Source organism: Hemibagrus wyckioides, linkage group LG03 (genome assembly GCF_019097595.1).
Source record: "Hemibagrus wyckioides isolate EC202008001 linkage group LG03, SWU_Hwy_1.0, whole genome shotgun sequence".
Taxonomy (NCBI): domain Eukaryota; kingdom Metazoa; phylum Chordata; class Actinopteri; order Siluriformes; family Bagridae; genus Hemibagrus; species Hemibagrus wyckioides.
In genome coordinates this window covers 24,372,897-24,399,388 of record NC_080712.1, presented here as the reverse complement: position 1 = coordinate 24,399,388, position 26,492 = coordinate 24,372,897, and the positions used below count along the sequence as shown (strand labels likewise).

The following is a 26,492-nucleotide window of genomic DNA, read 5'->3' as shown; positions in this document are numbered from 1 at the left end:
TTTCCACAAGATGGCTGCTACTTAACACTGAGCACCAGGTGTTGGTGTATTTCTTCCAAATATACATCCATGTAGAATAGATCACAGTGCTTTTTTTCTGTCACTCAGGGATTCAGGATTTGTATTCACTACTGCAAATTGTGTCTGTTTTTGCACTGGCATTTGATACCACAGAATTCCCAATAGCAGCCCTGCCATGAAGTCCAGCTATGTGAAGCTCATGATGCAGATTTTCTTCGTATTTTCAAAGGTTTAGCTTTGACTTCATATACAGTAGCTGTGCTTATTGTGATTCAGTCCGTTTAAGGTCAAGATTAATTTTCTGTAGTGGTATGGTTATTTTATCCTCTTCCTGTAGATCTATCCAGTTATCAACTTTTCCCACTATTACTTTCTGCTGTGCCTCTGAGCTGGTCTTGCTCACATGCTGACTGAAAGATTGACTAAATATCTGGTTCCTATTCTTGAAACACCTAAATAGAGGGTCAAGAAGAAAAAAACGAATATACTAGAGATGCAGTAACCTAGCAGGTACCCTAATACCTGTACCAATAAACCATCTATAAACCTGAAGAAGAGTAGCCCATTGTTTGAGCTATATGTTAAGCAAGACACCTGTTATATTGACAAATTATTATTAGATAATCAGTGATGAAAATAACTGTGTGCCTTACGTACATAGTGGAGTTATTAGATCATATTTCACAGCTATTTTACATGTGATAATAATAATCCCAGCAGACTTTATCGGAATCATGCTTCTTCAGTGACTGAATTTAAATAGACGTTGTTTTTCTCAGTGGTCCAAGCGGATAAACAAATTATAAGTTAGAAAATCTCAGAAAAACTGCACATAAAATTTTGCTTGTAATCAAACTATGGATTTTGTAGACTCATTCTTATATTTTAAGAATGATTAAGAAGATTAATTATTGAAGCATACTTCTGTAGTCTTGCATTTAATCACAGACTATGTTTGTAAGTCTACATTTCTATGGTTCAAAACTTGCATCTATCGCTGATGTACCTTCTATAATATGGCAAAAATCAATTTATGGATATCTCTTGAAACTACATACTAATGAATATGATTATAGATGTATTTGAGCAATGCTTATAGCTTGTGCTGTGGACAGTATATCCTCTCTAATAGCACTGGGAGTGTTAGAGTGGGAAGGCTGCTCTCTATTCTCTACTGTGTGAGTGATACAGTTCTATCAGCAGGAAGTGTTGGCTCCAGTTTCATTTTATTCCTGGGCTCGTTCCTTACTTCCTGTGCCAGATATATAGTATCAGGGTGGGACCAGACCACACTTCATTCCTTGCAAAGATGTGATCAGAATAAAATCTAAAGCTTTGGAGTTACAGAAATGGTGACGGTGAAAGAAGACTACATGCAGGGACAGTAGACATGCTCCATTTGGTAAGATGGGTTTTTTTTTTTTCCATGACTTTCCTTACAGCTTGCTGAGCATTTTGACGGTGGAAAGTGGCAGTGATTGTAAATCTGCACATTAATATAAGTTATTGGAGAATACTGTACTATTATTACATGCTATGTAGTAACTTAGTGTGTGTTATATTGCTATTTTTTTACCTGAAAGCATAGGGTTTTTCTATTTGCATGTAATGCTTAAAATGTGTATGTGCCATGTGTGCAGGTTTCATGTGCTAAAGAGGTGTAGAATTTTAATTAATAAGAAAAGTCACTCTATTTAAGCACCTTCAACATTTAATCCATCACTTTGTTGTTACCATAAACATGGCAACAAAAAAAAGAAGACCATGGTTATTGCTTTTGTGTCATGAAAAAGGAACCAGTGAGCTTATATTAAATAAATCACATTTCTGTCTGATCACAAACACTGAGGATTACAAAAACATGTCTTCTTTACCTGTAAGTGTCATGAATTATGATGCCATTAGTTTAGTCAGAAGCAAATGATGTATGTTGTGGCATGACATTAAGAGTGTCCTTAGAATATTTTACAGGAGAATTTCATTATTCTCAACAATCCTACTACAACTCAGTGTCTATTTAGTATCAAAAATACACATTGAAATACTCAAGTACACATTACACCAATAATTTACAGAAATAAATTATATTTATATTTAGAAAATACTGTTGATCCTATACTGCTGTACATCAGTGAATGAACTGAACGTATTGTCAAATTGATTTTATCTGAAGAGATGCAATGTTGGGTATCATGCTTACTAAGATAATAAAAATATAACTGCAAGTGTTGGTTACTAGGGTCCAAGTATTATTTCCCAAGCAAGACCAACATTGCATTTATTGTCATAATGGCCCCTATTGATCTATCTGCACATCATGGAACATGTCTGATATGTAGTGTTCGGTCTCAGGTTCAGCGTCAATACACAAAAGTGTTGCAGAGATATAGACTCACTCTTCCTGTAAGGCCAAATGACTCTCAATATTGTGGGCAGCTGGAATAGTGCCAAAGACAGGTATTACAATTTGGTACAGGATATTGTTCATGAGATATGATCTCACTTCTTTACTTGAAGCACTGCTTAACTGTCAAATGTAACCCTCTCAAGAAAAAGACAAATTTTGTTGTCAGAGCATACAAGAAATGTCCTGATTTCCTGTTTGTTGTCATTGTGGTTGTCTTATAGATTACATCATAAGAAATCAAGCTATGTGTCATGAAAATTTATATGCAGAACAATTAAAAGATTGACTTTGTTCCTATTCAGAATGGCAGATAATCCAACAAGGAGACAAGGGAACTTTAGCATACAATGCATCCATGTTACGGACAATTAAGGATAGGCAAATGCTTCATGAAGTTATTTTTAGTTATATATACGTTTTAGGACCACATTGTGGTCAAATGGCAAAACAATTTGGGCACCCTCAGGCTGTGCTCCAAATAAAAAGATCTGCATATGGATATGGCCTTTATTTTCTGTGGTCTTTGCCGCAAAGTCTAACACTGTGAAAATCCAATTATTTTTTGTTCGGTTTAATGCATGTCATCTGAACAAAATTAACTAGATATTGATTGATTTTTTTTACATATTGAGAATGATATTATTGAGAATATAATTATAAATATATAAAATATATAATACAGGTTGCAAATAAAAGTAGAAATAGAAATTCAGCATTTTGTCTGTTGGTGTCTCTGAAATCTGAAGACATTACTTATAGCATGACCAATGGTAAGCCTGTTAAAAGCCAGCTGAATTTTGAATTTGACTGACCACTGTCATGTTTTTTGAATTTCACCTAACATAATCCTTGACTACCTTGCAGCATGCAAAAGATTTAGCATGCAAATCGTCAACATACTGAGAAGCAACTGCTGAGAAGCAGTTATTTGAATATAATAATAACCCTGGTTGACCCATAAAATGATTTGATGTAGACCTTCAAGTTTAATGAGAATCCATCCAAGTCTTCATGAGTTATTCACCAACCTCTAAGCTCCATTCTGGAAGGATTAACTGGCATGTGGTGGATATATTGTTTGGAAATGCTAGAGGTCTAGAGGTGCAATGTTAAGTTTAGCATATTATGCAAATTCATTTAAAATTCAACAGAGTGGAACTGTCTTGCAGTCAGATTATTTGGGAAGAGTAAAAAAATAATTAAAAAATCTGTGTGCTATAGGACCACTATGAGACTGATCAAGGTCCCCTTATTTGCCTGAATAGTGGGGTGATGCACCTTTCTGTCTTCTCCCCATCACAGAACAAAAGTAACAAGGCTCCAGCACAGTGTGCTTGGACCCATAATACATTTTCTAACATTTGTACAAAAATCACATTATACACATATAAAAAACACAAATATTCAATTATTATTTACAAGGCAATTGTCTCCACATTGACAACTTCTACAGTTGAAGACTGTGAGTCTACACTAATCACTCCTGTATACTTCTTTACTATTCCGCTGTAGCATATGAAATTTTTTTGAGGCAGATTTGACCAAAAGCCAAAATATGAAGCAAATTGAGACCACTTTGTTGAACAAATCAAGTGGACCACAAAATGAACCACAAACTGTATATAGTGTATACTTTGCTTGTGGGTCACTTTAGAGGAACCTGAGTTCATCTGATGTGTTCACATGTGCACAAAAAAAATGCTGAGTCATCAATCCGTGACCACTCGGGGCACTGACACGGACCAAAACACCCTAAGGTTTAAGAGCAACATGTTTTCGTTTATGTCGTATGGAAAAAAAAGGTTTTTTTTGTATAAAACAGGAATAGTACAGTACGTTTCTTCATTGCGGTCCTTCTGAAGACTGTGTGGTAATGAAACATTCCTTTAGTCCTTTCTACACGTTTTTGTATTAATGCTTCTTCAGTGCTGTATGCTCCATCATGGCATTCATTAGTCCATGGTGGTTAGTGAAGTGCTCTTTTATTCTGTGGAGTGCTTTTCACTGACACTCCCTCAAGAGCTGTTTCTTATTCTTTCAGTTTACCTGCACTTTAATGGGCCACTTTTCTTCATGAACAACAGCTGATGTGACCGGGCTATTACGGTCATAAACAGACTGTTTTTCATTAAACATGACCTATCTTTATTATGAGCACTCAAGTATTTTCCCCAATATCTTCATATGACCTCTGTGTTTAGTCTCTTCTTCTCCAGCTCAGGTGGATCAGCTGAGTGTAGGAAGCTGATCTTGCAGTCCTGCTGAGTGGCAGCTAAGTGGCGCTGCTGCATGCGGCATCGCTGGAATGAATGTTGTTTGGAGGTCGGTGCTCTACAGTGACTGCAGACACAGATATTCTGCCAGTGTCCTCGTAGCACCAGGCCAGCTGTAAGTGCCACCACAGCCAGAGTCAGGCCTCCTAATACTAGCAGGATTAAAAAGTGTTCCTCTGAGAGTCCTGCTGCTGCACTCTGAGTCACTACCTCCTTTACAGAAATTTTCAACAGATGGCCTTTATCTCCACTGGTTGTAACCCCATGAGAGTAGTTTCCTGTGGTGTAGGTGTGTGGCTTATTCGGAGTAATGTGGGGTAGTTTGGAGATTTCGGGGAATCCTCCTCCTCCCCAGCCAAAAGAGTCCTTGTGTGGTGCTTGGGTTTGGAGTCCCTTGTCCGGCAATGGAATCTCACAAGTTCGACCTGTGTATCCAGCAGGACACAGGCAGTGAAAGTTGGTGACGCGGTCTATACACCGGCCTCCATTGAGGCATGGTCGACTGGCACAGTCATCAAGGTTGACTGTGCAGAAACGGCCTGTGAACCCAGCAGGGCACAGGCACGAAAAGCGGTTTACCCCATCCACACAAGTAGCACCATTCGCACAAGGGCGCATTAGGCAGTCGTCCATGTTGGTCTCACAGCGAGGGCCTGTAAAGCCGACTAGGCATCGACAAGTTAGCTCAGGTGCAAATCCACCTAGATCCTCACATAAGCCACCATTCTTACAAGGGGACCTAAGGTACACCACAAGAGAAAATACAAATCTTACAATCTGGGTCTAAAAATTCAAATTAATAATAATGTAAATAACTAGTCTGATATATAGCAGGATTAAAAACACACATATATATATTCCATTTTAATAAGATTTTTTTTGCAGTGTGAAAAATCTACAGTACACAACGCCTCGTTCTTTCAGCGCTGCTGTGGTTTCCCTGGAAACCACTTGATGTGTGAGTTTTAGTGCACTTGGGTAGAACAGTAGGAGTGTGACTGCAGTCTGGTAGTATTAGCCGAGCTCTTACAGGGCCAGTAATGAGCCCATTGAATTACATGATTGCTCTCTAGAGGCATCAAATTGACCAGGCTGTTGTGCAGCTCATGCCAGTGTGTGTTGTTAATTCTGGGCTGATAATGAGAAAATGTTTTTAATTACAGACTTAAAATATTTGCTTAAAACTTACCAAACAATTAATAGTTTATTGTAATCAGTTAGACAATAAAATAATTAAGTGCTAAAGTCATTTGAATTTTTTATATGTATCATACAATATCTCAGAAAAATAACAATTTCAGTATCAACTGAACATCTACTGTTCTACTGAGCAACATTCAGCTGTAGAATTTTTTTTTAATGATGATTAAAAAAAACACTCACTTGATTTTATGGCATGGTCCAGTCTTTAACTCACAGTTTTTTCCATGGAAGCCTTCAGGACACAAACAGTTGTACTCTCCAGCATCATTTAGAAAACAGGTGGCCCCATTTTGACATGGCATCTCATTTTCACACACATGAATATCTGGATATGCAAAGAAATAAATGAATTTGAGTTTAAATCAAAATTTATAACACATCGGATTCACAGGTTTGCAATCCACTGCAATGTGTTACCTTTGTCACAGAAGCGACCTGTCCAGCCATCCATACAGGTGCACTGCCATGGCTGATGACAAGAGCCGTGGACACAGCCGGGCATTCGCACACAGTCCTGACAGAAGGGCCCTCCCCAGCCTGGGTCACATCTGCCCAACAATTTCACAAAACAAACTCAGCCTCAATTATTATTATTATTATTATTATTATTATTATTATTATTATTATTATTATTATTATTATTATTAATAGACAACATTATGCTCAAGGCAAACTAAATAGGCTGCTGACAGTTCAATTCAATTTTATTTGTACTGCATATTAATTGGGGCATGTAAGAATCAGTATCCTTATACCTCCACCCGTTGATAACAAGGCTGCCTGCATGCATCATGAAGCTTGAACAAGCTGAAGGGAAGGTCACTGAATTGGAATGCCAGGCATTTAAAGGCAATCCACAAAAACATCTGTATGTTAGAGTAATGGAAAAATAATATTCCATCGCACAGATCCACACGTGGGGTCTGCTCTTTTGATCATTACGCTATGAATGAAATTTTAGGAATGAAATTTACAAGTCCCTGAGTGCTAACAGGTGGGGGCTGATAACAGAACTGAAATATTTAGTTACTTTCTAACAACCAGAGGTGCTGTTGGATACGTCACTGACTGTAAACTATCATTAGAAGCATGCTGAGGGCAACTCATAACAGCCAGGAACATCATATTATAAATATGGTTTCTTCGATCAATAATTTATATCATTAAATAATTTTTAATAAAACCTATTTGTTTAATGTGCTTTGCGGCTTTAAATTGTGGCTGCCAAGGGTTGGCATTTCCATCTGGCTGGTCCTGCCTTTTGTCCTAACCCTAATGCCATGAATATTTTCAAGATGTATGCTAGTGGCCTTGTCTCTCCTGCTGGTTAGTGGCATCAGAATACCACTATAATTGGACTACAGTCTTTTATGCAACTTCCACACTTACATTATGGCAATCAGTTTCACTAAGAGCTAAGAGAAAGCTCCCTAGCACTAAAGCAGGTTGCACAGATTACTGGCAATTCTCGCTAAGAATGGTAGTCATGCCATCGCCCAGCCAGAGATTGAAACATGCCCAAACTTTGACTTCAGTCCAATGGAAAACTGTCCTATCAGAGAGAAATATTCACCATGGATGGCTTTACAACATGTTAAATGCCTTTTTTCCTCTACTGTAAATTCTTCACATGAAGCATAGCATTCAGCAACTATATTACACTTTAGGCTACACTGGCCTTCCCAGTCCTGCTTGTGTTTGAAAGCCTAGATGGCTTCCACAAAGTTAATCTGTTGTCCCAAATGGATGAGAAAATTTGTCTGTGTGTATAGGTCTGACCCCTTGCACTCAATCACCATTTTCCCAAGGATTTTGACCTTCCAGGGTCTGCTAAACAGCAGCAGTGTACCTTTTCAACAATTCACACAATTTATAAGACATATGTACCTGTCAGATGTTATAGGGAATGGTTGTGGGGTTTACTTGTGAATACTGCATCATACATCACTATGTGACCTTGAGGAAGATCTTGGCATGAATACACACCAGGTGATATTCTGCATGCAAAAATCACCAGTATGCACTAGGAAATTGCAACATTTATCAAACATACATACAAACAGTGGATAAATCTACACATTCAGAATTGCCCAGCTTTATCAAGCCACCCTTATGGTAAACAGCTTCTCTTTTAAATAATGATTTTAAGCCATGTGTCTGCAATAAATTATCCCTATTTGGTTTGTAAAACTTGCAGTGACCTGAACATCCCATCTAATTTTTTTTGTCTTTTCCACTGCTGTATTTGGAAAGGTAATGTACTGCATTACCCTGTAAAGGTAAACAACTTTACAGTCTAAAGGCATGCCACTTGATACTGGAGTGAGGCTGTGAGGATTTGTGCCCATTCAGCCACAAAAGCATTAATGAACTTGGGCACTGATGACTGTGAGAAGGCCAGGTCAGCATTCCAGTTAATCTCAGTGTGTTTGAAGTCAGGGTTCTCTGCTGTCTTTTTTTAGATCTCACTTTTGTGCATGGGGCACAGTCAAGCTGAAACAGGTTATTTCTAGTAAATGTAAATCTTAATGTAAATGCTACAGCACCAAAGACAATGTAGACAACTGTGTTCGTCCATCATTATGTCAACACTTACACTGGGCTTGGTGGAAAGGTGACCACATACCTTTGTCCATATAGTGTCTTTCTGTCGTTTTTTTTTTGTGGCTCTCTCAAAGTGGGGCATGTTGCTGGCAGGGCTAAACTAAAATTGTGCTAAGTAAAGGAAATCTACTGTTAATCCACTCATTACTCTGAGCACAGAGGTCTTTAAAAGTGTGCTTCTTTTTCAATGCTGTGTGTGCCAAATCTTCAAACCATGCAAGATCAATGTCTAAATCTACATCAATCCTTAAAGCAGGGGAGGGCAATTCATTTAAAAACAATATATATATATATATATATATATATATATATATATATATATATATATATATATATATATATATATATATATATATACACTATATTGCCAAAAGTATTCGCTCACCCATCCAAATAATCAGAATCAGGTGAAAGAATGGGTCGCTCTCAGGAGCTCAGTGAATTCCAGCGTGGAACTGTGATAGGATGCCACCTGTGCAACAAATCCAGTCGTGAAATTTCCTCGCTCCTAAATATTCCACAGTCAACTGTCAGCTGTATTATAAGAACGTGGAAGTGTTTGGGAACGACAGCAACTCAGCCACGAAGTGGTAGGCCACGTAAACTGACGGAGCGGGGTCAGCGGATGCTGAGGCGCATAGTGCGAAGAGGTCGCCAACTTTCTGCAGAGTCAATCGCTACAGACCTCCAAACTTCATGTGGCCTTCAGATTAGCTCAAGAACAGTGCGCAGAGAGCTTCATGGAATGGGTTTCCATGGCCGAGCAGCTGCATCCAAGCCATACATCACCAAGTGCAATGCCAAGCGTCGGATGCAGTGGTGTAAAGCACGCTGCCACTGGACTCTAGAGCAGTGGAGACGCGTTCTCTGGAGTGACGAATCGCGCTTCTCCATCTGGCAATCTGATGGACGAGTCTGGGTTTGGCGGTTGCCAGGAGAACGGTACTTGTCTGAGTGCATTGTGCCAAGTGTAAAGTTTGGTGGAGGGGGGATTATGGTGTGGGGTTGTTTTTCAGGAGCTGGGCTTGGCCCCTAGTTCCAGTGAAAGGAACTCTGAATGCTTCAGCATACCAAGACATTTTGGACAATTCCATGCTCCCAACTTTGTGGGAACAGTTTGGAGCTGGCCCCTTCCTCTTCCAACATGACTGTGCACCAGTGCACAAAGCAAGGTCCATAAAGACATGGATGACAGAGTCTGGTGTGGATGAACTTGACTGGCCTGCACAGAGTCCTGACCTCAACCCGATAGAACACCTTTGGGATGAATTAGAGCGGAGACTGAGAGCCAGGCCTTCTCGTCCAACATCAGTGTGTGACCTCACAAATGCACTTCTGGAAGAATGGTGAAAAATTCCCATAAACACACTCCTAAACCTTGTGGACAGCCTTCCCAGAAGAGTTGAAGCTGTTATAGCTGCAAAGGGTGGACCGACGTCATATTGAACCCTATGGATTAGGAATGGGATGTCACTTAAGTTCATATGCGAGTCAAGGCAGGTGAGCGAATACTTTTGGCAATATAGTGTATATATATATATATATATATATATATATATATATATATATATATATATATATATATATATATATATATATATTTATTTCGCTTTTTAAAAAGCAGTAAATTACATGCTTTTGTTTAGCTGCTACTGGTAAGAATATCCTTTACAATAAGGCTATGGAAATGTTAAGTTGATTCAAATACAGCAGTAAAGAAAATTGTAAAAACTACAATAATTATATCACTATTTAATTTTATTTTTAAAACTTCACAAAAACAATACTGAAAATTTGCATGTTTTGAAGTATGTTAAAGACCAACAATTAATTAAGTTTATTCTTGGTTGCCCAGGCTGTCTTGGGCTTGAACTAGTGCACTAAGGTCTGGTTGAATGTCTGAGGTGGATATACAAATGTAAAATGTAAAATGATATGAATGTTCAAATACCAATTTATCTTGCATCAAAGTTCCAACAATTTTGCCCGTCAGATTTGGACAACCATCCATTGTAACACCTGCCAGTTTCTCCTATTTCAGTCCGTTTGTCCAAGCATTCATTTACCTCCATGAACAAATCAATCCCTGTTGTCGTCCCTTTCATTGACTGCATTGCTGGCTGCTCTGCATCAGTAAAGTTCTTGTATTTCTCTGTGTGTTTAGTCATGTAGAAGCGATTCAAATTGTAACCTTTAAACAAAGCAAACTGTACTCCACAAACAAAGCAGATGACTTTACCTCTGACTTAAATATATAAATACCTAGAAGTCCATAACTTTCGAATTCGAATAAAATTCAAATCTTTCTTTTTTTTTTAACGTGAGCTGGCATTTTGAGGGCTAAGAGCTAACTCAGCATCTTTTGTAGACAACTGTTATCTAACACATTACTGTGAAGGTTTGTAGCCACGCACATACATACATAAACTGAAAATACAAAACAAGACAAATAATTCAAAAAAATAGTTGCCTTCAAAGTAAAAGCAATGCAGTTGTATTGCGTACATGGTGTATACTTAATTACAATTGATTTCTAATTTCCTATTGACCTCACGCAGACCTGACAGGGACAGCCAAATAGCCAGATGTAGCTCAGGGGCCGTAAAATGCCCAGGTCTGCTTTAGACGCTTTTATATGTTTTTTCATTATATTAGTGTCACTGTCAGAACCTTGTTGTAACTTGTCAGCAATTTAGGTCAGTTTTGCTGAGATGATGGGAGTGCCTCATAGTCAGGTTACCTGTAATTACCTAAATCTATGCACATTTATTAATGTAATACACATACAAGAATAACTGTTAAATCATGTTCTGTGTGTAGAATCATGTGTATGCATGGTTCATGGTTAAAACTATGCATGCGCATGGCTGATGGAGAAAACTCTGGTGGCAGTAATTCAGAGTCTATAGAACCATTGTTATACATGGAACTAGAGTTACCTAAGGCAGTTACCCAGCTTATTTTTAGACCTTCTTAAACGATTAAGCTATTTATGTACATTAAGGTGTTTGCAGCCTAAAAAGTTACAAGAAAGGTTATGTCATAAGGTCAAAGGCAGCTGACTGATGAAATATAGTACATCTGAATGAATGACTCAGGGACATCTGTCACCAGGCAAACTCAGACTGTGGCAATTATCTTATCTAAGTTAACAGACTGAAATATAGAGCAAAGGTTGTGGTTAAAGTACAAGAAGGCATAGGTTCATTGTACCAAAATGACATAATGAAGCTAAGATTTGTTAATTTACCACAAGATAACTTATTTTTGGTATTTGTTATACATTTGAAATGGTTTAGATAATGACCATTTAAAATGGATTAAACCATGATCTTACCTGCAGTCACCATCTTCAGCACACTTGCCATGGCCAAGTTTACAGGAGCAGTTTGCAACAGTCGTTGCTGGAAACAAGTCTGTCGAAAAAGAAAGCAAAAAAATAGTTTCAGTCAAGTCAAATAATTAAAAATTCACTGACTAAAATAACTGATTTGACTTTCTTACAGGTTGTACTTAAAGCTATATGAAAAAAAGATGAAGGTTAGAGTTATGTTTCTGTTACTGCCATGCCCACATTCGCTTTTTATTCAGTTCTGTTATGGTTCTATTATAAGGTTAGCCACTGAAAAATTCATCTGATATGCTTAAAATAACAGTGCTGGAGGATACTAATTCTAGTCTGTTGAACTCTGACCTGGCAGCATGTGTGACTAGCAGCAGACGTGGTATTCCTTTTCAACAGTTTATGTAGCACTTCCATAGTGACTCTGTAGGGACAGAACAGCTGGCAAACGACGAGGCTGCACCCTTAGACAGCTGTGCTTTGCTGGGTGGTTAATTTGTTTTGACAAGCTGCCAGTGAGTGATATTTTGAAGGTCTCATGGAGGGCATAACAACTAATTAGTTCTGTTTCCACTTGCTGTAGTGTTGCTTTGTGTGAATTAGTTATAGAGGCCAACATATTTTATATCTCAGCTGTAATTACAAGTGTGTGTAGTGACATTCGAGCAGGTCTCCCTAGTTGGAGGCTCATAAGTCTGGTAACATTAACAAATTGTAGTTTATATTTAATTTGAGAGGTGGAAATCAGTTCCCTTCTTTTTGTTTCTACTCTCCAGATGCAGGCAAATCTACAAAATGTTTGTTCTTTCTTGCGTTCAAGATAAATGTTCAATTCTTTCATCTTGTTTAATGGCTTGTCTCTGTGTGTGTGTGTGTGTGTGTGTGTGGCATGCACCTTCTAGAGGGTGCGTATTTGTGCTGAATAGTATCAGAGGAGAATGTTCTTTGGTAGGACAGGAATTTTTTCAAGCTGCTGCCTGTAAGAGCTTTGTTTCAACACCACTGGAATTCACTATTACTTAGGTCCCAGCCCCCAGAGTACTTCCTGCCACTCTCCCAGTGAACCAATATACTGAGATTACTATGTATATATGAAAAATTGATTCTGAAAAGAAGTCACTGTAATGTATGTTATACATTAATTGGTAGTTTAAGGGCAGATGCTACTGAGTATTCTTAGTGCCAAACATTATTATGTGGATTTGCATTAAGCCAAGCTTATAGCAGCTTATAGCAAAAACATTTGCTCCAGCATTAAAGGATTGGAACCATTGCATCTCTGCTTTTTTTTACTTTTTTTTATTGGGGGGGTGGGGGGGCATTAGCTCATTTCTAAATAATTTCTGGTATATTGTCCCTATTTCTATAAAAATTAGTATGAGACATGATGCCATTCCCCTGGTATGTAAACTGACACTAATTCACTCAGGCTGGTATGAGATGCATTTTCCATTTAAACTTGCTCTCTGTAAAACCTGTATTCATGGGAGCGTAGTGAACTCTAAACAATGCACACCTAGCTTCTTTGTGCCATCACTGCAACAGCTGAAAAGTACTAACAGTTATCTGAGAGTGTTTGAAACAATCCAGAGCAACAATAGAACAAGTAATCTCTTAAAAAGAGACAGCTGGGAATCCATGGATTAAGTTCTAAATGGAGTTACAGTAACATTTAAGATCTAACCAGACTGCACTGTCAAACAATACTTTTTATGACTTAATTGTGTGGCTGTTTTTCATACTTTGAATGCTTGGAGCTATCACATATGCCCTTTAAATATCAAATGGTTTAGTATTTATAAATCCTAGCAATAATCTGATTTTGGTACAGCTTTGTTGTGCTATTTACTGAAGGGAGTCAGATTGGTTATGTGCAAGGCTTGCAGTTATGAGTTTTTCTCAGTGGTCTTTTCCTGATGGCTAAAGTGCCTGCCTTTCATTCCAGATGAGATACAAACAAACCACATGAGTCAGGGAAACCATTCTGGCCCAGTCCCATAGTGGGCCTCGGCACAAATTGCTTCAAACAGCCAACAGCACTATGGCCAACAGAACCAACAAGCTGCCAGTTGACACAGGGCCTGAATGAAGCAACACTTGGCACCAGGAGATACTAGGGTTGAGTTCCTGGGTTTTTTTTCCAGGAGATATATACCTGAAATTTGTTAGCATTCCAAAATCTATACTGTTTCATATCTGAACTCATTTGAAATCAAACATATTTGAAATCTATGCTCCCATAAGTCATAAGACATTTCTTCAAAGAGATCAGGTTCTTGGAACAGTCTTTTGCTTATAATAACTGAAAAACAGGTGATGTGACTCTCTGCCTATCCTTCTTGCTCTTACTCCTGAGGGATGTAGTCTCAACCACTCGCCTCTGGAGGGATGTCACTCAGCAAGACCTAGTCAGTAGGCTTCAAGTTCAAACCACAGGGAGCTAAATTTACCCTAGCCATGAAATTCTATCCCAGATCTTCTGCACCCCTGTGGCTGTGGCCAGCACCCTGGTGCCAGTGGAACATGCAGGTTTGGTTTCCTTCATTTCAGTCCTTTGAAGGGCTGTGCAACTGCTGCCGCTCCACGCGCCTTGAAGTGTGTGCGCGCGTGCTTAAGCTTAGGCACTGCAGGCTGGCTGGAAGGAAGAAGCTGAACTCTTAACATCTGAAAGGGATGAGGGAGTTGTAACAAGATCCCTGTGAAATTAAGGATCATTCAATCCCAGCATCTACTTAACTGTTTCTGCCCATAGAAAAACATTTAGCTAGTACAGATTTAGCATATTATCCCCTGGCTCCAATTTGCTGATAAAGGTTTAGCCTAAAACCTGATAGTGCATTTCAGAGGTAGTGTGCTGTGGATGATAAAGTTTTACCTTGTAGTTCTCTAACACATTGTACACTTTATTGGCTATAATAACAATCTTCAACAACCAGAAAATAATATCATAGCAACAAGATGTATTAGCCACAGGGGAAACTACACTGCTGACATCCCCAACCCCCTCCACCTTCTGGACATCAGATACTGTTTTATGTTATACACTTTATGAAAGCTGTACATCATGATTTTATGTCAGTGGCATAGGCATTAGTATGCTGAAGCAATACATTCCTGGAGTAGACGCATACCTGCATCTTATATAAGATATTTGTGACAAAAGATATGCGCATTTGAATTTCACTTGGTAATGAATGCAGCACTGCAATAATTTTGTGGATTTTAGCTGTCACATAACCCAGAATATTTATTCAGTACCAGCCATGTTGTATAATCTCAATATTAGGTTATTTCTTGCTGGTGTGTTTTCAGAGTCAGACAGATATATTTACCTTGGCCTTCACAGTTTGAGATGAGCCAACCACAACTACCCCAGAGAAGCAAAGTCAGAGTAACCCTCTGTATCATGATGCAGTGCAAGCTGAAACAGAACAAAGATCATTTTTGTTAGGAAACGTAAGAAAATACAATATATAATAATGAACTCTAGTGTTTATTTTGATCTTAGCAGTCAGGATAGCAATGAGTGATCTTTTTCTGTTTGATATTTGTATTCAATACATGTATTTCAGTGAAAGATTACATAAAGCTGCACAACTGATTGGTGTGGCAAATATGTCACTGCCTGTTACATTTGCTCTGGGTTGCTTGAGCAAATATACCAGGGACTACATGACTCCAAAAGGATTAAATCACAACAGTGAAGAATGGCACTTGCCTTTAGGCAATTTAAAACCATACATTTTCATATATACTATGTTGCACAGTACGGTAAATCTGTAAGTCAGCAGTAAGTCAACACAGGTTGTAGTAGTTGTGTGAACACACTGCTTTGTCCTGGAATAATTATTCTGCACCATTAAGACAACAAAACTCAAAACTAAAAAAAAACATCTTTTGTTAGGAGCTCTTCTCCAATGCGTAAACTCACCAACCACCACAGTGGGGAAACCTGACCACAGAACAGTTAACAGACACTCTCTTAATAATTCAGGCAACTCTGTAAATCTTTTATGGTGGACATTTACAACAACACCATGCCACTCCTTGTTTGCGTATTGACACAGCTACAGATACAGGAAATGTCACTTGTACAGAGATTTGCACTATTGTGCAACTTTTTGTTGAAGTTTTGTTCATTTACAATATTTGTATATTCCAAGCTATAGTTAATAAAAAAAAAGTCAGGAGCAATATTACACAAGATTAGCAAGCTTCTCACTGTAAATAACATTTTCTTTATCTGAAAATTAACTCACAGACCTTAATTACTGATGATACTACTATTCTCACCACTCAGAGAAATAGCAAGTTGACCTTTACCAGCTCCTGAAGCTTAGAAAGAATCAAAACGACTATATTTTTCCAAGACACTCCTGGCTTGAGGTTTCCTGTCCTTTGTGGTTTTCTCTTATTTGTTATACAACACTTCTGGGGATTGCATTGACACTTCTGTTGGCCAGTGAGTCCATTTTGGTTGGTCACCTATTAATAAAGCCATTAATAACAATAAACGCTTTAAATATAAAAACAGTGAGTAGAATTAAATCTCTAACTGGAGGCTTTCTCAGTTACATTAGACAGTCACTATTGTTGTCCTTGATCCTGGGGGATGCCAAGTCAATTATCAGTTAAATTTGCTGCCCTATCTTTCATCCTTGCACCTGCATAGTGAAAATAAACAAGCTATATTTATCTATTCATGTCATTCTCACAGCTCATTCACTCAGCCATTGATTATACAGGTTGGTATTTTTAGCCACGTGTAATCAGTCTGTGTTAGTTTACAGCATGCTGAAAATGAAGTGAGAGAGTATCTATTTTGGCTGTTTTTCACTTTTTTTTGGTCTCAAAGACCTAATGGGGATCTCACCTCTGCATTCTGGTAGTGTATTCATCATCCAGCTGAGATCATTTAACAACCATTAGCAGGTGGAGGAACGTTTAGTGCTGGTTTCTCTCTCAACTTTGCATTTGCCCCTTATATTGTTCTTGTGGCACATTTTTAATGAATTCAATACTGCATTACTATATTTCTAATGATGCCCACACTTGTTCAATCATCATCTTCAAGCTTGTCTTGAAATTAGCTCTGATTGCAGCACCCCTAATATCACACCCTCAAGGTTAATGGCAGTAGCAAGATTCATAGAAACAGCTGAGGTGTTAGTACAAGTTGCTGGTGCGATGTTCTTGGAAAGATTTTAATTATTTTTTCAACTCTAATTTGACAGCAATCAGACAGACAGCTTCCATCTCTGCTATCCTTTGGAAGTTTATTACACATAATATCTATATTCTCTGGGGTTTTTTTTTTGCATGATTGAATGAAGGATCTCTTAATTGTATCACTGTACAATTACCTATTGATGACTGCATTTTAGGCCTATAAATGATTAAAGAAAAAAACCCAGAAATTTTTCAGATTCCTTTCCCATGTTTGGCGTAATAAAATTAATATGTACAGGTTAGCAGTAGTTTATTACATGCATGGATTTTTCATGAAGAATGAATATCAAGAACACTCTGACACAGCATGTGACCTATTTACTTCTCTCAAATAGCAGCCAGCATATATGCAATGTATGCTGCTGAAAATATATACAATATATGCAACTGAAAATAGAAGCTAGATGCTATGAGAGCACAGCGCATGTCTGTATCTCCCATCGTTCCTATTTCTGGGTTATCTATACACGATACTTGTAAATTACATAAAGGAATGTAGATGAGTAAAGGTACAGAATTTGCAAGTCAAAAAAGAAAAAGAAAGCTCAGTAAATAGACTCACTGATACCGAAGATGTTACACACCTGGCTTGAGAAGGTTGGCTCAAAAAAGTGCAGGAGTCTTCAGGTGATGATAGAGTGATGCATATACCCACCCACCCACACACACACACACACCCACACAAACACACAGTGAAAACTCTGAGTGTAAACCCAACACAACTCAAACAAGTATATTCACACACATTGGCAGAGGAGCAAGCTGGTAGTGAGGCAGGGTTTGTTGATAGGAATGCTTGTTGGGAAAATCAGGCAGAATAAAGACAGGCAGGGATCCACCTCCCTACTCAACACCACAACCTGCCCAAGGACCAGTTCTTAAAGAGACAGATTCATCTTCTCCACCTCTCTTTTACCACAGCATACACACATGCACAGCTTGGGTGCCTGTACACCCCCCCAACACCCCCCACCACACACACACACACACACACACACACACACACAGACACACACACTTTTTCACTACTGAACTGCACAATGTAACAGTTTTGTGGAATTTGGAAGATATTTTATTAAACTAAATAATTACTGCTATGTGAAGAGGGTATGTAGGCGTACTCTGTTAACTGTTCATGGTCTAGCAGGAATGTTTAAGGATATTGTATTATTCACAGTCTTTTGGGGTTGCTGTGGTGACAGGCTAAACTCCTAATATTTGAAAATGAATGTGACCATACGTTTAGCTGCCAGCAACAGCAAAGAGAGGATCACTTTTCAGTGGATTATTTCAGCAATATCCGGCCGTCTAGTGTTTTAAAACAGGCATGTACATGTTCACTCCACTGTCATGTTCATGCCACCGGCTGACAAAAGACTCGAACAACCCCACATTGTGTAGACATATGTGTACATGAGGAATGAGTAAAAAGACATGAAATAGTACCCTGAAAAATATTCTTTTACTAAATGCTGAATTTTTAGTATTTAATATTTTTGCACCAAATTTTATGTGTAAGATATAGAAGTCTTTTACAATAATTTGTGCAACACTGTGTAAAGGGTGGGCCCATGAAGTGTCCACTTATTTTAGATTTAATTTTATTCTCAAATGTTGTAAAAAGGTTTATTTAAATACCCTGTATTGTATTGTACTGTGTTGTCTCATTAAACACCTGTCAGTCCTTGCAGCTTACATGTGCTCCTGAGTAGTGTTGAGCTCTGTGGGAATTAAAGCCATTAGTCCCCATGAATGGAAAAGCATTCATTTGATTACTCTGGCTATATATACAGGATTGGCTTAATAACATTCTGAATATTCAGCTCAGTCACATTTGTCTTACTTACTTCCAACTGATGATCATGTGTGTACTGAAAAGTTACAGTAATATAGTTATAGTAGTTAATAATCAATCTGCTATTAAGTGTTTTCAGTGTAAACCTGAAATACTGTTATTGCAATTCATGAAATATGGATTAGGTAATATTTAAATATTGTGCTTGAATATTTCAAATTCTTCATGCTTGATGTCATAAATACTCTAACTGATTGATTTTTATCTGTCTGTCTCTGGTCTGGAGGCTCCATGCTGTGTGGTGGGTTATACACACAGAGATAAGGAGCTCTTTTGATATTAAACTGCTTAACTTTCCATGAACTGCATTTCATAGCATTCTTTCCAGATTCACTCCATTACAGATCTGCATTCCCATCACTGCTGTGCAGTTTTCACTGTTATCACCAGGTCAGCTGTCATCATCTCAACAGGAAATCTCATCTAGCTCTTTCACATGCAAAAAAGCTTCCTTTGCCAGTTCATTCCCTGAAGTCCTCTGTGCTAAATAAACACTCAGTAGTGTTAACTGGGATTTTAGTAGGTATATTTTTACAGTGTATTGCAGAATGTATACTCATCAAAGATTTTTTTTTGTGTGTGTTGGTTAATGATCCATTTTAGTACTTTAGTTTAGAAAATCCTAGTTTGAAATGGAAATGGTGCGTGCACTTGATGGTTAAAGTAGAATGGCCTCAAAATACCATGTATTTAAAATTAACTTCCTAGAAAATAATTATCACCACTTACCACAGATTTTTTTTATTGAATCTCAAAAGTATTCATATGAAAAAATGAATATTCCTAGCTTCAGAGATCTTCAGTGGAATGCAATTTTGTATGGTTCTTATGTACACTTCATCCTTGTTATACCACATCAGGTGTACACTCACATCTCAAGCACAGAAATGGATAACACATAGTATTCTTTCTATGATAAGCTCACTGGAACACGTGTTGTGTGTCCATGGTGGGTTCTGTTGCTATAGCAACAGGGGAAGGATGCTGCTTCTGTGTGAAGCTTCCTTTCCCTGATATGTCACCATATTGCTTTAGTGTGGGGCATATGGCACACACTGAATCATAAGACAGTGTCAATTCTTATATCCACCAAGCTCAAATGTTATTCGCTATTTTTTTGTTAACATGTCAGGTAATCTTCAGAGCTTTCTATTTACATTTCTGGCATATGGCAGACACCCTTATCCAGAGCAATTCCCTTTTATCTTATTTTTTTATACAACTGAGCAATTAAGGGTTTAGGGCCTTGCTCAGGGGCCCAGGCGGTGGACCTGAGATTCAAACTCACAACCTTTCAATCAGTAGTCTTTTGCCTTAACCACTAAGCTACCTCAGCCCCATGTTATTGTCACTATTATATATTTCTGTCACCATTATTCAGAAAGTACACTTCACTCAGGTGATATCTTGTAGGTAGCTATATTCAGGATAAATATTTGAATTATGATCATCTTTACCTGTTTACACTCCTCCACTGACATAATATCAGAAAAATGGTAACATACTGTTGAAAATTCAAGAAATTGTCAATTTGTCTGTCTTCATTTTCTTTCATTTCATTAACACCTATATTAGAAAAAGGGCATTTGTCAGTTCATTTCTTTCTTCACGTCCATCTGTTACAGTTACATGCATATCCATACCCTGTTCTCAGATTAATTTGATCACCCTTCAGTCTTCTGCCAGAGACTGTGTATGTATTTCATTACCAGGGAGAATAGGTTATGGGATCCTTTGCAGTTTTATTAAAAAGTGTTGGTATTTATGAACTCTGTTTAACTGCCACTGATCTGTGCCAAGCCACAAGAACATTGCAATGTACCCACCAAGAAAGTCAGAGCCTGATGACCAGTCACAGATGAATAATAAAAGGCCCTTACGTTAGAATACACTACAAGATACGTGTCAGCAGACTCAAAGCTTATGTTTTATGGATGCACAAAGAGCAGCAATTTAAAATGTCATTGTCATTTTGACAATCAGTATGAATGTACCACATAGATGAATATAACATAAATTAGATATGAAACTTTTGCAATTGTAGAAAAAAAGCAAACATCACTTACAAAAGTTAGAGATTCCTAGTATTCATACAGTAAATGTTGTAAGTGGTAAATATTAATATACTGAGCCTACCCTTCATTGTGAGCTGACCCTTCCATCCTCATCTCTGTGGATAGTCTTTATGTCAGGGTTAAGTACTTCTGTGTGTAAGTGTAGGTCAGCCTCTCTCTGTGGGCTTCTTTTAGCGTGTGTTTAGATGCAGACAGCCAGAAGAAGGTGCTACAGACTATCTACTACTACCCCCCCCCCACTCAACATATTTAGATGAGAGCCAAGGAGGCACACGCGACTACCCTACTTTACACCCCCTATGCCAGCTTTGATCTGCCGCTTTAGGCTCTGACCCAGGGGGCCACTCACACCCTCAACAAGTTTTCTGTTGCCAAGCACCTTGTCAGACAACTTGTTTGCAACAGCGTTAAATTAAGCCCAAATTGCTCTAAAAACTTTCACACCATTTTTGCTCATATAGTGGGGGCAAGACACTTTTCTAATCTTTGTTCACAAAGTGTGACTTGTTTATACCTTTCACTGTTTTCTCAGTTCATAGACACAGGATGGTGTGATGATGTGATTCAATTCAAGCAGTGCCAGAGACAGTATAACATTGTATACATACAGTAGAGTTATGATTGCAATTTAAGGGTCTTCCTGACTTCTTAGCTTTGTGGATCTCTTGCAGTGGTTCTGTTGAGTCCAGCAAATTTAGGTCATCTGAGTATTTCCACTATATCCTGCAAGGAATGAAGCAAAAAAGCTTTCTATTCATTTTTGGGTTCCTAAGTATTCATTGTTTTGCTACCAAACATGTTTGAAGCAGTAGCACCATCCAATTGCATCCATGCTGACAGAACTCCTTTCTTTCCTCAAGGAACGTCTGATACAAAGATAAAATATCCAATGGGGACGGTCCTTTTAATCCACTTGTCATCTGTCTTATGTGCTGAGATGCAATCCCTTGGTAAGCTCTGCTGGCTGAGTGGAACGTCGCAACTCGGTTAACTGAAACATAAGAGGGATTGAGAGCAGCTGAACTTGCACCCAGCTGTGCCACAACACCCAGGTATTTGACACCAGCAGAGACAAACGAGAAAAGAAAATGAAAATGGAAAAAAGGCAGATTTGAAGGTAGATCTCATAGAACACAAAAAAAAGCTTAATGAAGCAAAGAAGGTGCTGACATTTTGGCAGCACAAACAAGTCCTTTGGACAGCCTTTTTTTGGTTGCACATCAGCAGTCTTTGTTTTGTAAGAAGATAGCACTCATGTCATTAACACTCTTCTTCCCGTGTGCTACAAGCCCGCAGCAAGAATTAGCATTCCATAGCTCAGATGCTCCATTCCTGTCACTTAGTGCTGTTAGTGAGATGCTCCCATTGCACCATACTAAATACGCTATGGCTTTCCTTGTGCGTGCGCAAGTAGATCTTTGGCCCATGGGAAGTGGCCTGGTTGATGTAACTGAATCCTCTGGCTCATTGTTACATGGTTGGAGGTGGAGAACAGGGGGAGTGGGTTGGTATTGCACTCTATATTTGGCTGAGCCCAGTGGTGACTTTGAAATAGCTGTCAGTTGAAAGGCTGCAAGGTTGCACATTTAGATGTATGGTGCAGCTGTGAAATGCCTTCCCCCCTAACTGCTAGTAATCTACACACAATGCAGGGTGTGGGCAGTGATATGTCAGTGGACAAAGACCTTGATGGCTGTAGTATTGAGTGACCCCCCAGTTATGTGGCATGTAGATGATTCCTTAGCCACCTGGCACAAAATGCTTGTCTGTCTATACTAGAATGAAAATTGTTGGAACAAGGAGCAACAAATATTCCACGCAAGCAGTGGCCTTGACCCCTAAGCAACTGCAAGTCAGGAAGAGCATGAGAGCCACTGTATATTTGAAACCATGGTTTGGAGCAATAATAGGAATAAGCGTTAGCTCTTTATTTACAGCAACCTTATGCACAATGACTCTGACCTCTCCCATTCAATTACACCTGAATTCAAACAGCATATAAATATGAAGACAGATTATTAGAGAATTTGTTTATGGGCAATATTATTGCATATAAATTTACTTTGACAAGCCATCAGCAAGGTTTTTATTAGACCATCCTCATGTTATTAACATCTTGAATTATAAAAATGGCACAAAGTTCTCAATAAAAATGTGTCAGATGTTCAATTATTTTGCATTCTAGCTATTTTTCAGAATAGATATCTCATTTTAAGACTGCAGGACAGGTGGAATTGTCAGCATTGTAACCTGAGCCTTTACTCTCTGGAAGCAGCACAATACTTTTGATTGATGAGCATGGCTCGCTGGAATCCCTCATACCAAGCAGGTCTTCTCAGAACACAAACATTAGCATGGGTCAGTGTGAAGCGTGCAACAGTTGAGCAAACATCATTTGCTAGGAAAGTATGTTATCTATTATAATGTGGTATGAGGTAGCACTATAGTCTCAGCTGTGCTAGCCTGGAGCCAAGTAATTGTCTACACTTGCCACATGAGGTTGATTGCTTAATTACGGTCAGTATCTAATGTCAAATGTTTGTTTGTAGGTTTTAATGATAGGCTTTAAATCAAGTCATTGTTTAAGCATAGAGAAAAGCCTGTCATAGTAAATAGTCATATATATTAATAAACCATAACAATACACACTTTCCTTGCTGCCTCATAGTCTTTTCACTTCTTAGCTGTGGGTTATGTGATACTGAACAGTGTGTAAGAGTGCACTTTCAAGTGCCTTTACACATAATCAAATATGAATGGCTGCTGCAGGTCTGGAAGGCAAGTGATGTACAGTGGAACTAAGGTATACATGTACACAGTCACATTCATTCTAGCAGTCATGAAAGTTTGATATCTGATCACACCAGAGTGAATAACTGTGCCTTTAGTCAGACTGAGAACATAGGGAAACTGATGTTTGCTTTTCCAAGCTGCAGTTTTGCTTCCATTACGCATGCTATTTGAGTGAATGGAAAGAAACTCTACATTCACTTTCACACAAACTGATGTATAATGTTACAGTGTCTGAGACTATCATGTGCACAGACTCACCCAAACTGGCCAGTTGAAGGTTAAAAGAAATTACCTGGACTTCAACTGTCTAGTTGTGATAAGCTTGTGTCTATGATAGCCTGTGCCCAGGATAGCCTCAGATTTATTTTCTTGACTGACAGGAGTGGCACCTAATGTGTTCTTCTGCTTTTATAGTCAACCTCAAGGGTTGATATGTTAACTGAAAAATTAATGCATTTTACTGCTGCCACATGACTGGTTATATACATGTACCTAATAAAGTGGACTGTGTGTGTGTGTGAAGACCAGAGAGCTGACTACAGGAAGAAACAAGTCGTGTTAAAGCTGAGAAAAGAGAAATAAATTGATCAGATCCATCGCACAACCATTGGATATGGCCAAAACAATACCCTGAAAGAGGTTCCAAATATGTCCCAAAAACATCATCAACAGCCTCTACAGTGCAGGGGTGAAGGTATCACAATCCCTTACTCAAAAAAGATTTAAATATAGAATCACTCATCAATAGTAAGAATCTGAAGGATATCATGGAAAATCACAAAAAATACAGAGATGAGCCACAAAAGTTCTGGAACCAAAGTTAACTTCTACCAAAGAGATTGAAAAGTCAAAGTGTGGACAAAGATAGCATGGTAGAGGTTGTGCCATGGCTGCTTCCAGAACAGATTACCTAACCTTTATCACTGATGTAACTTATGATGGTTGCAGGAGAATGAATTCAGAAGTCTACAAAAAACATTCTGTCTAATTTACAGCGAAATCAATCCTACTGGGTCCTATAAATCCTAATCTAATTTGGAGAAGCTTTATCATATAGCAAGACAATGAGCCAAAACACACTGCAAACACAACAAAAGGCTTCATTAGGGGAAAAATGAACCCAACTGAGCAGCATCTCACCTCCTGCAGAGGAAACTGTTGGGAGAAACCCCCAAAACAAACAACAATTTAAAGGAGCTGCAGTATTAGCTTAGAAACGCATTACACACGAAGAATGTATCAGTTTAATGATGTCAGTGGGTTGCCATCTTGATGCAGTTATTGGAAGTTAGGGATATGCATGCAAAGTGTTATTTAATTTAAGACTAGTGTACCAATACTTTTGCATGTTCTAAGTTGTTTACCACATCTAGATGTAAATATCAGAAAATGAAAGCTGAGATTATGATCTATCATCTCATAAACAGATCTCATATACATGTTCTTCCCAGCTGTGGAACTGGTCATTTTTACTTTCTACGTGTTCTTGAACAGGATAAAAACATTCTCAAGAGCAACTGGTCAGTCCTTCATATGAGGAAATGAATTGAGCAGGCAGTGTTGAACAAGTTCAGTACACTGTGAAGTTCAGTCTTGCTGTATAATGGCTGATTCTCCTCTGTGTGATTCAGGCTCAACACCACGTATCTCTAAATAAAACACTGGGTTCATTGGGTTCTCGATCCTCTTATTTCAGTATAAATTCAAGCTTAAAAAACAAGCAACTCACACAAGACTGTCTGTTCCATATACACCACATATATCAAAGCTTTCTTTTGTTCATAATGCTGTTTAACTTCCACTGTCTTGTCTACTCTTGCATGAATATGGCCATGCCTTTATGAAAGGTTTATGTTTGCGTAGTAAGGTTTGTTGGACTATAATGCTTACCTTACCTGAGGCAGAGCCCTGTTAAACAGTTCCGATAGTTCCGAAAGCTTTACTTCTTCCAGTTCAATGTAACACCCTCTCCTTGTGCCGATGAGTTGCTTACTGTACCATGTGAGTATATTCACACTGCTCTCAAGTGCAACTGTACTCTCTAAACCACCTGTCTGTTGAGTGATCCTCGTCGTCACACTGACATTAACCTATAATGCAGATGTGAGATTACCCATGTGTGAAGGCCATAAAGGCCAAATGAACATTTTCTCAGTATAAGAAGATAACTAATATAGTAAGTGTGATGCGATACGAAGGATGTTAACAGTACTGAGCAGTTCTGGTGTTGGCTCAGGCTCAAATTCACTGTAGTATAGCGGAAGGTACAGGGTGAGAAGTGTTAAGTCTCTAATTTCATACACTATTGAGTAGGTAATAACCTTTATAAGACAAGAGAAATGGAAGTGTGAAGTGAGCTGAGCTAGTAAAGAAGACCTGGACCTCTGTTGGGAAGATCAGATGCTGGGGTACACACATATGTTGTGCATTTTAAAGTATTATTTTTGCAACACTCTGTGTGTGAATATCAGTTGTTTTCTATAAAATTATACCATTATATCATCTAACAGTGAGTTTCTTTGTTAGTTATCTATGTCTAGCAGGCTTAGGACTGCTGTCATATGGCATTGGTAGTGATAATGTGTCTGCTTTCCTTCTGTAAACATTCTTCACTGTAACACATTAAGAAACATGTACCATACATAAGGATGAAATACTAATCCCAGTACCACTTAATATCTATTACTAT

General features: G+C 38.4%; 1 protein-coding gene across 1 annotated transcript; it reads right to left on the bottom strand.

Moving 5' to 3' along the window:
- Positions 1 to 1,714: 1,714 nt before the first annotated feature.
- Positions 1,715 to 17,882, bottom strand: dlk2 (delta-like 2 homolog (Drosophila); the record flags this gene model as incomplete). The annotated part of the gene is made up of 6 exons (XM_058386535.1): positions 1,715 to 5,440; positions 6,085 to 6,229; positions 6,322 to 6,452; positions 11,846 to 11,924; positions 15,184 to 15,272; positions 17,665 to 17,882. Coding segments are annotated over 6 exons (1,494 nt in total), but the record flags the coding sequence as incomplete, so codon positions are not given.
- Positions 17,883 to 26,492: the final 8,610 nt, after the last annotated feature.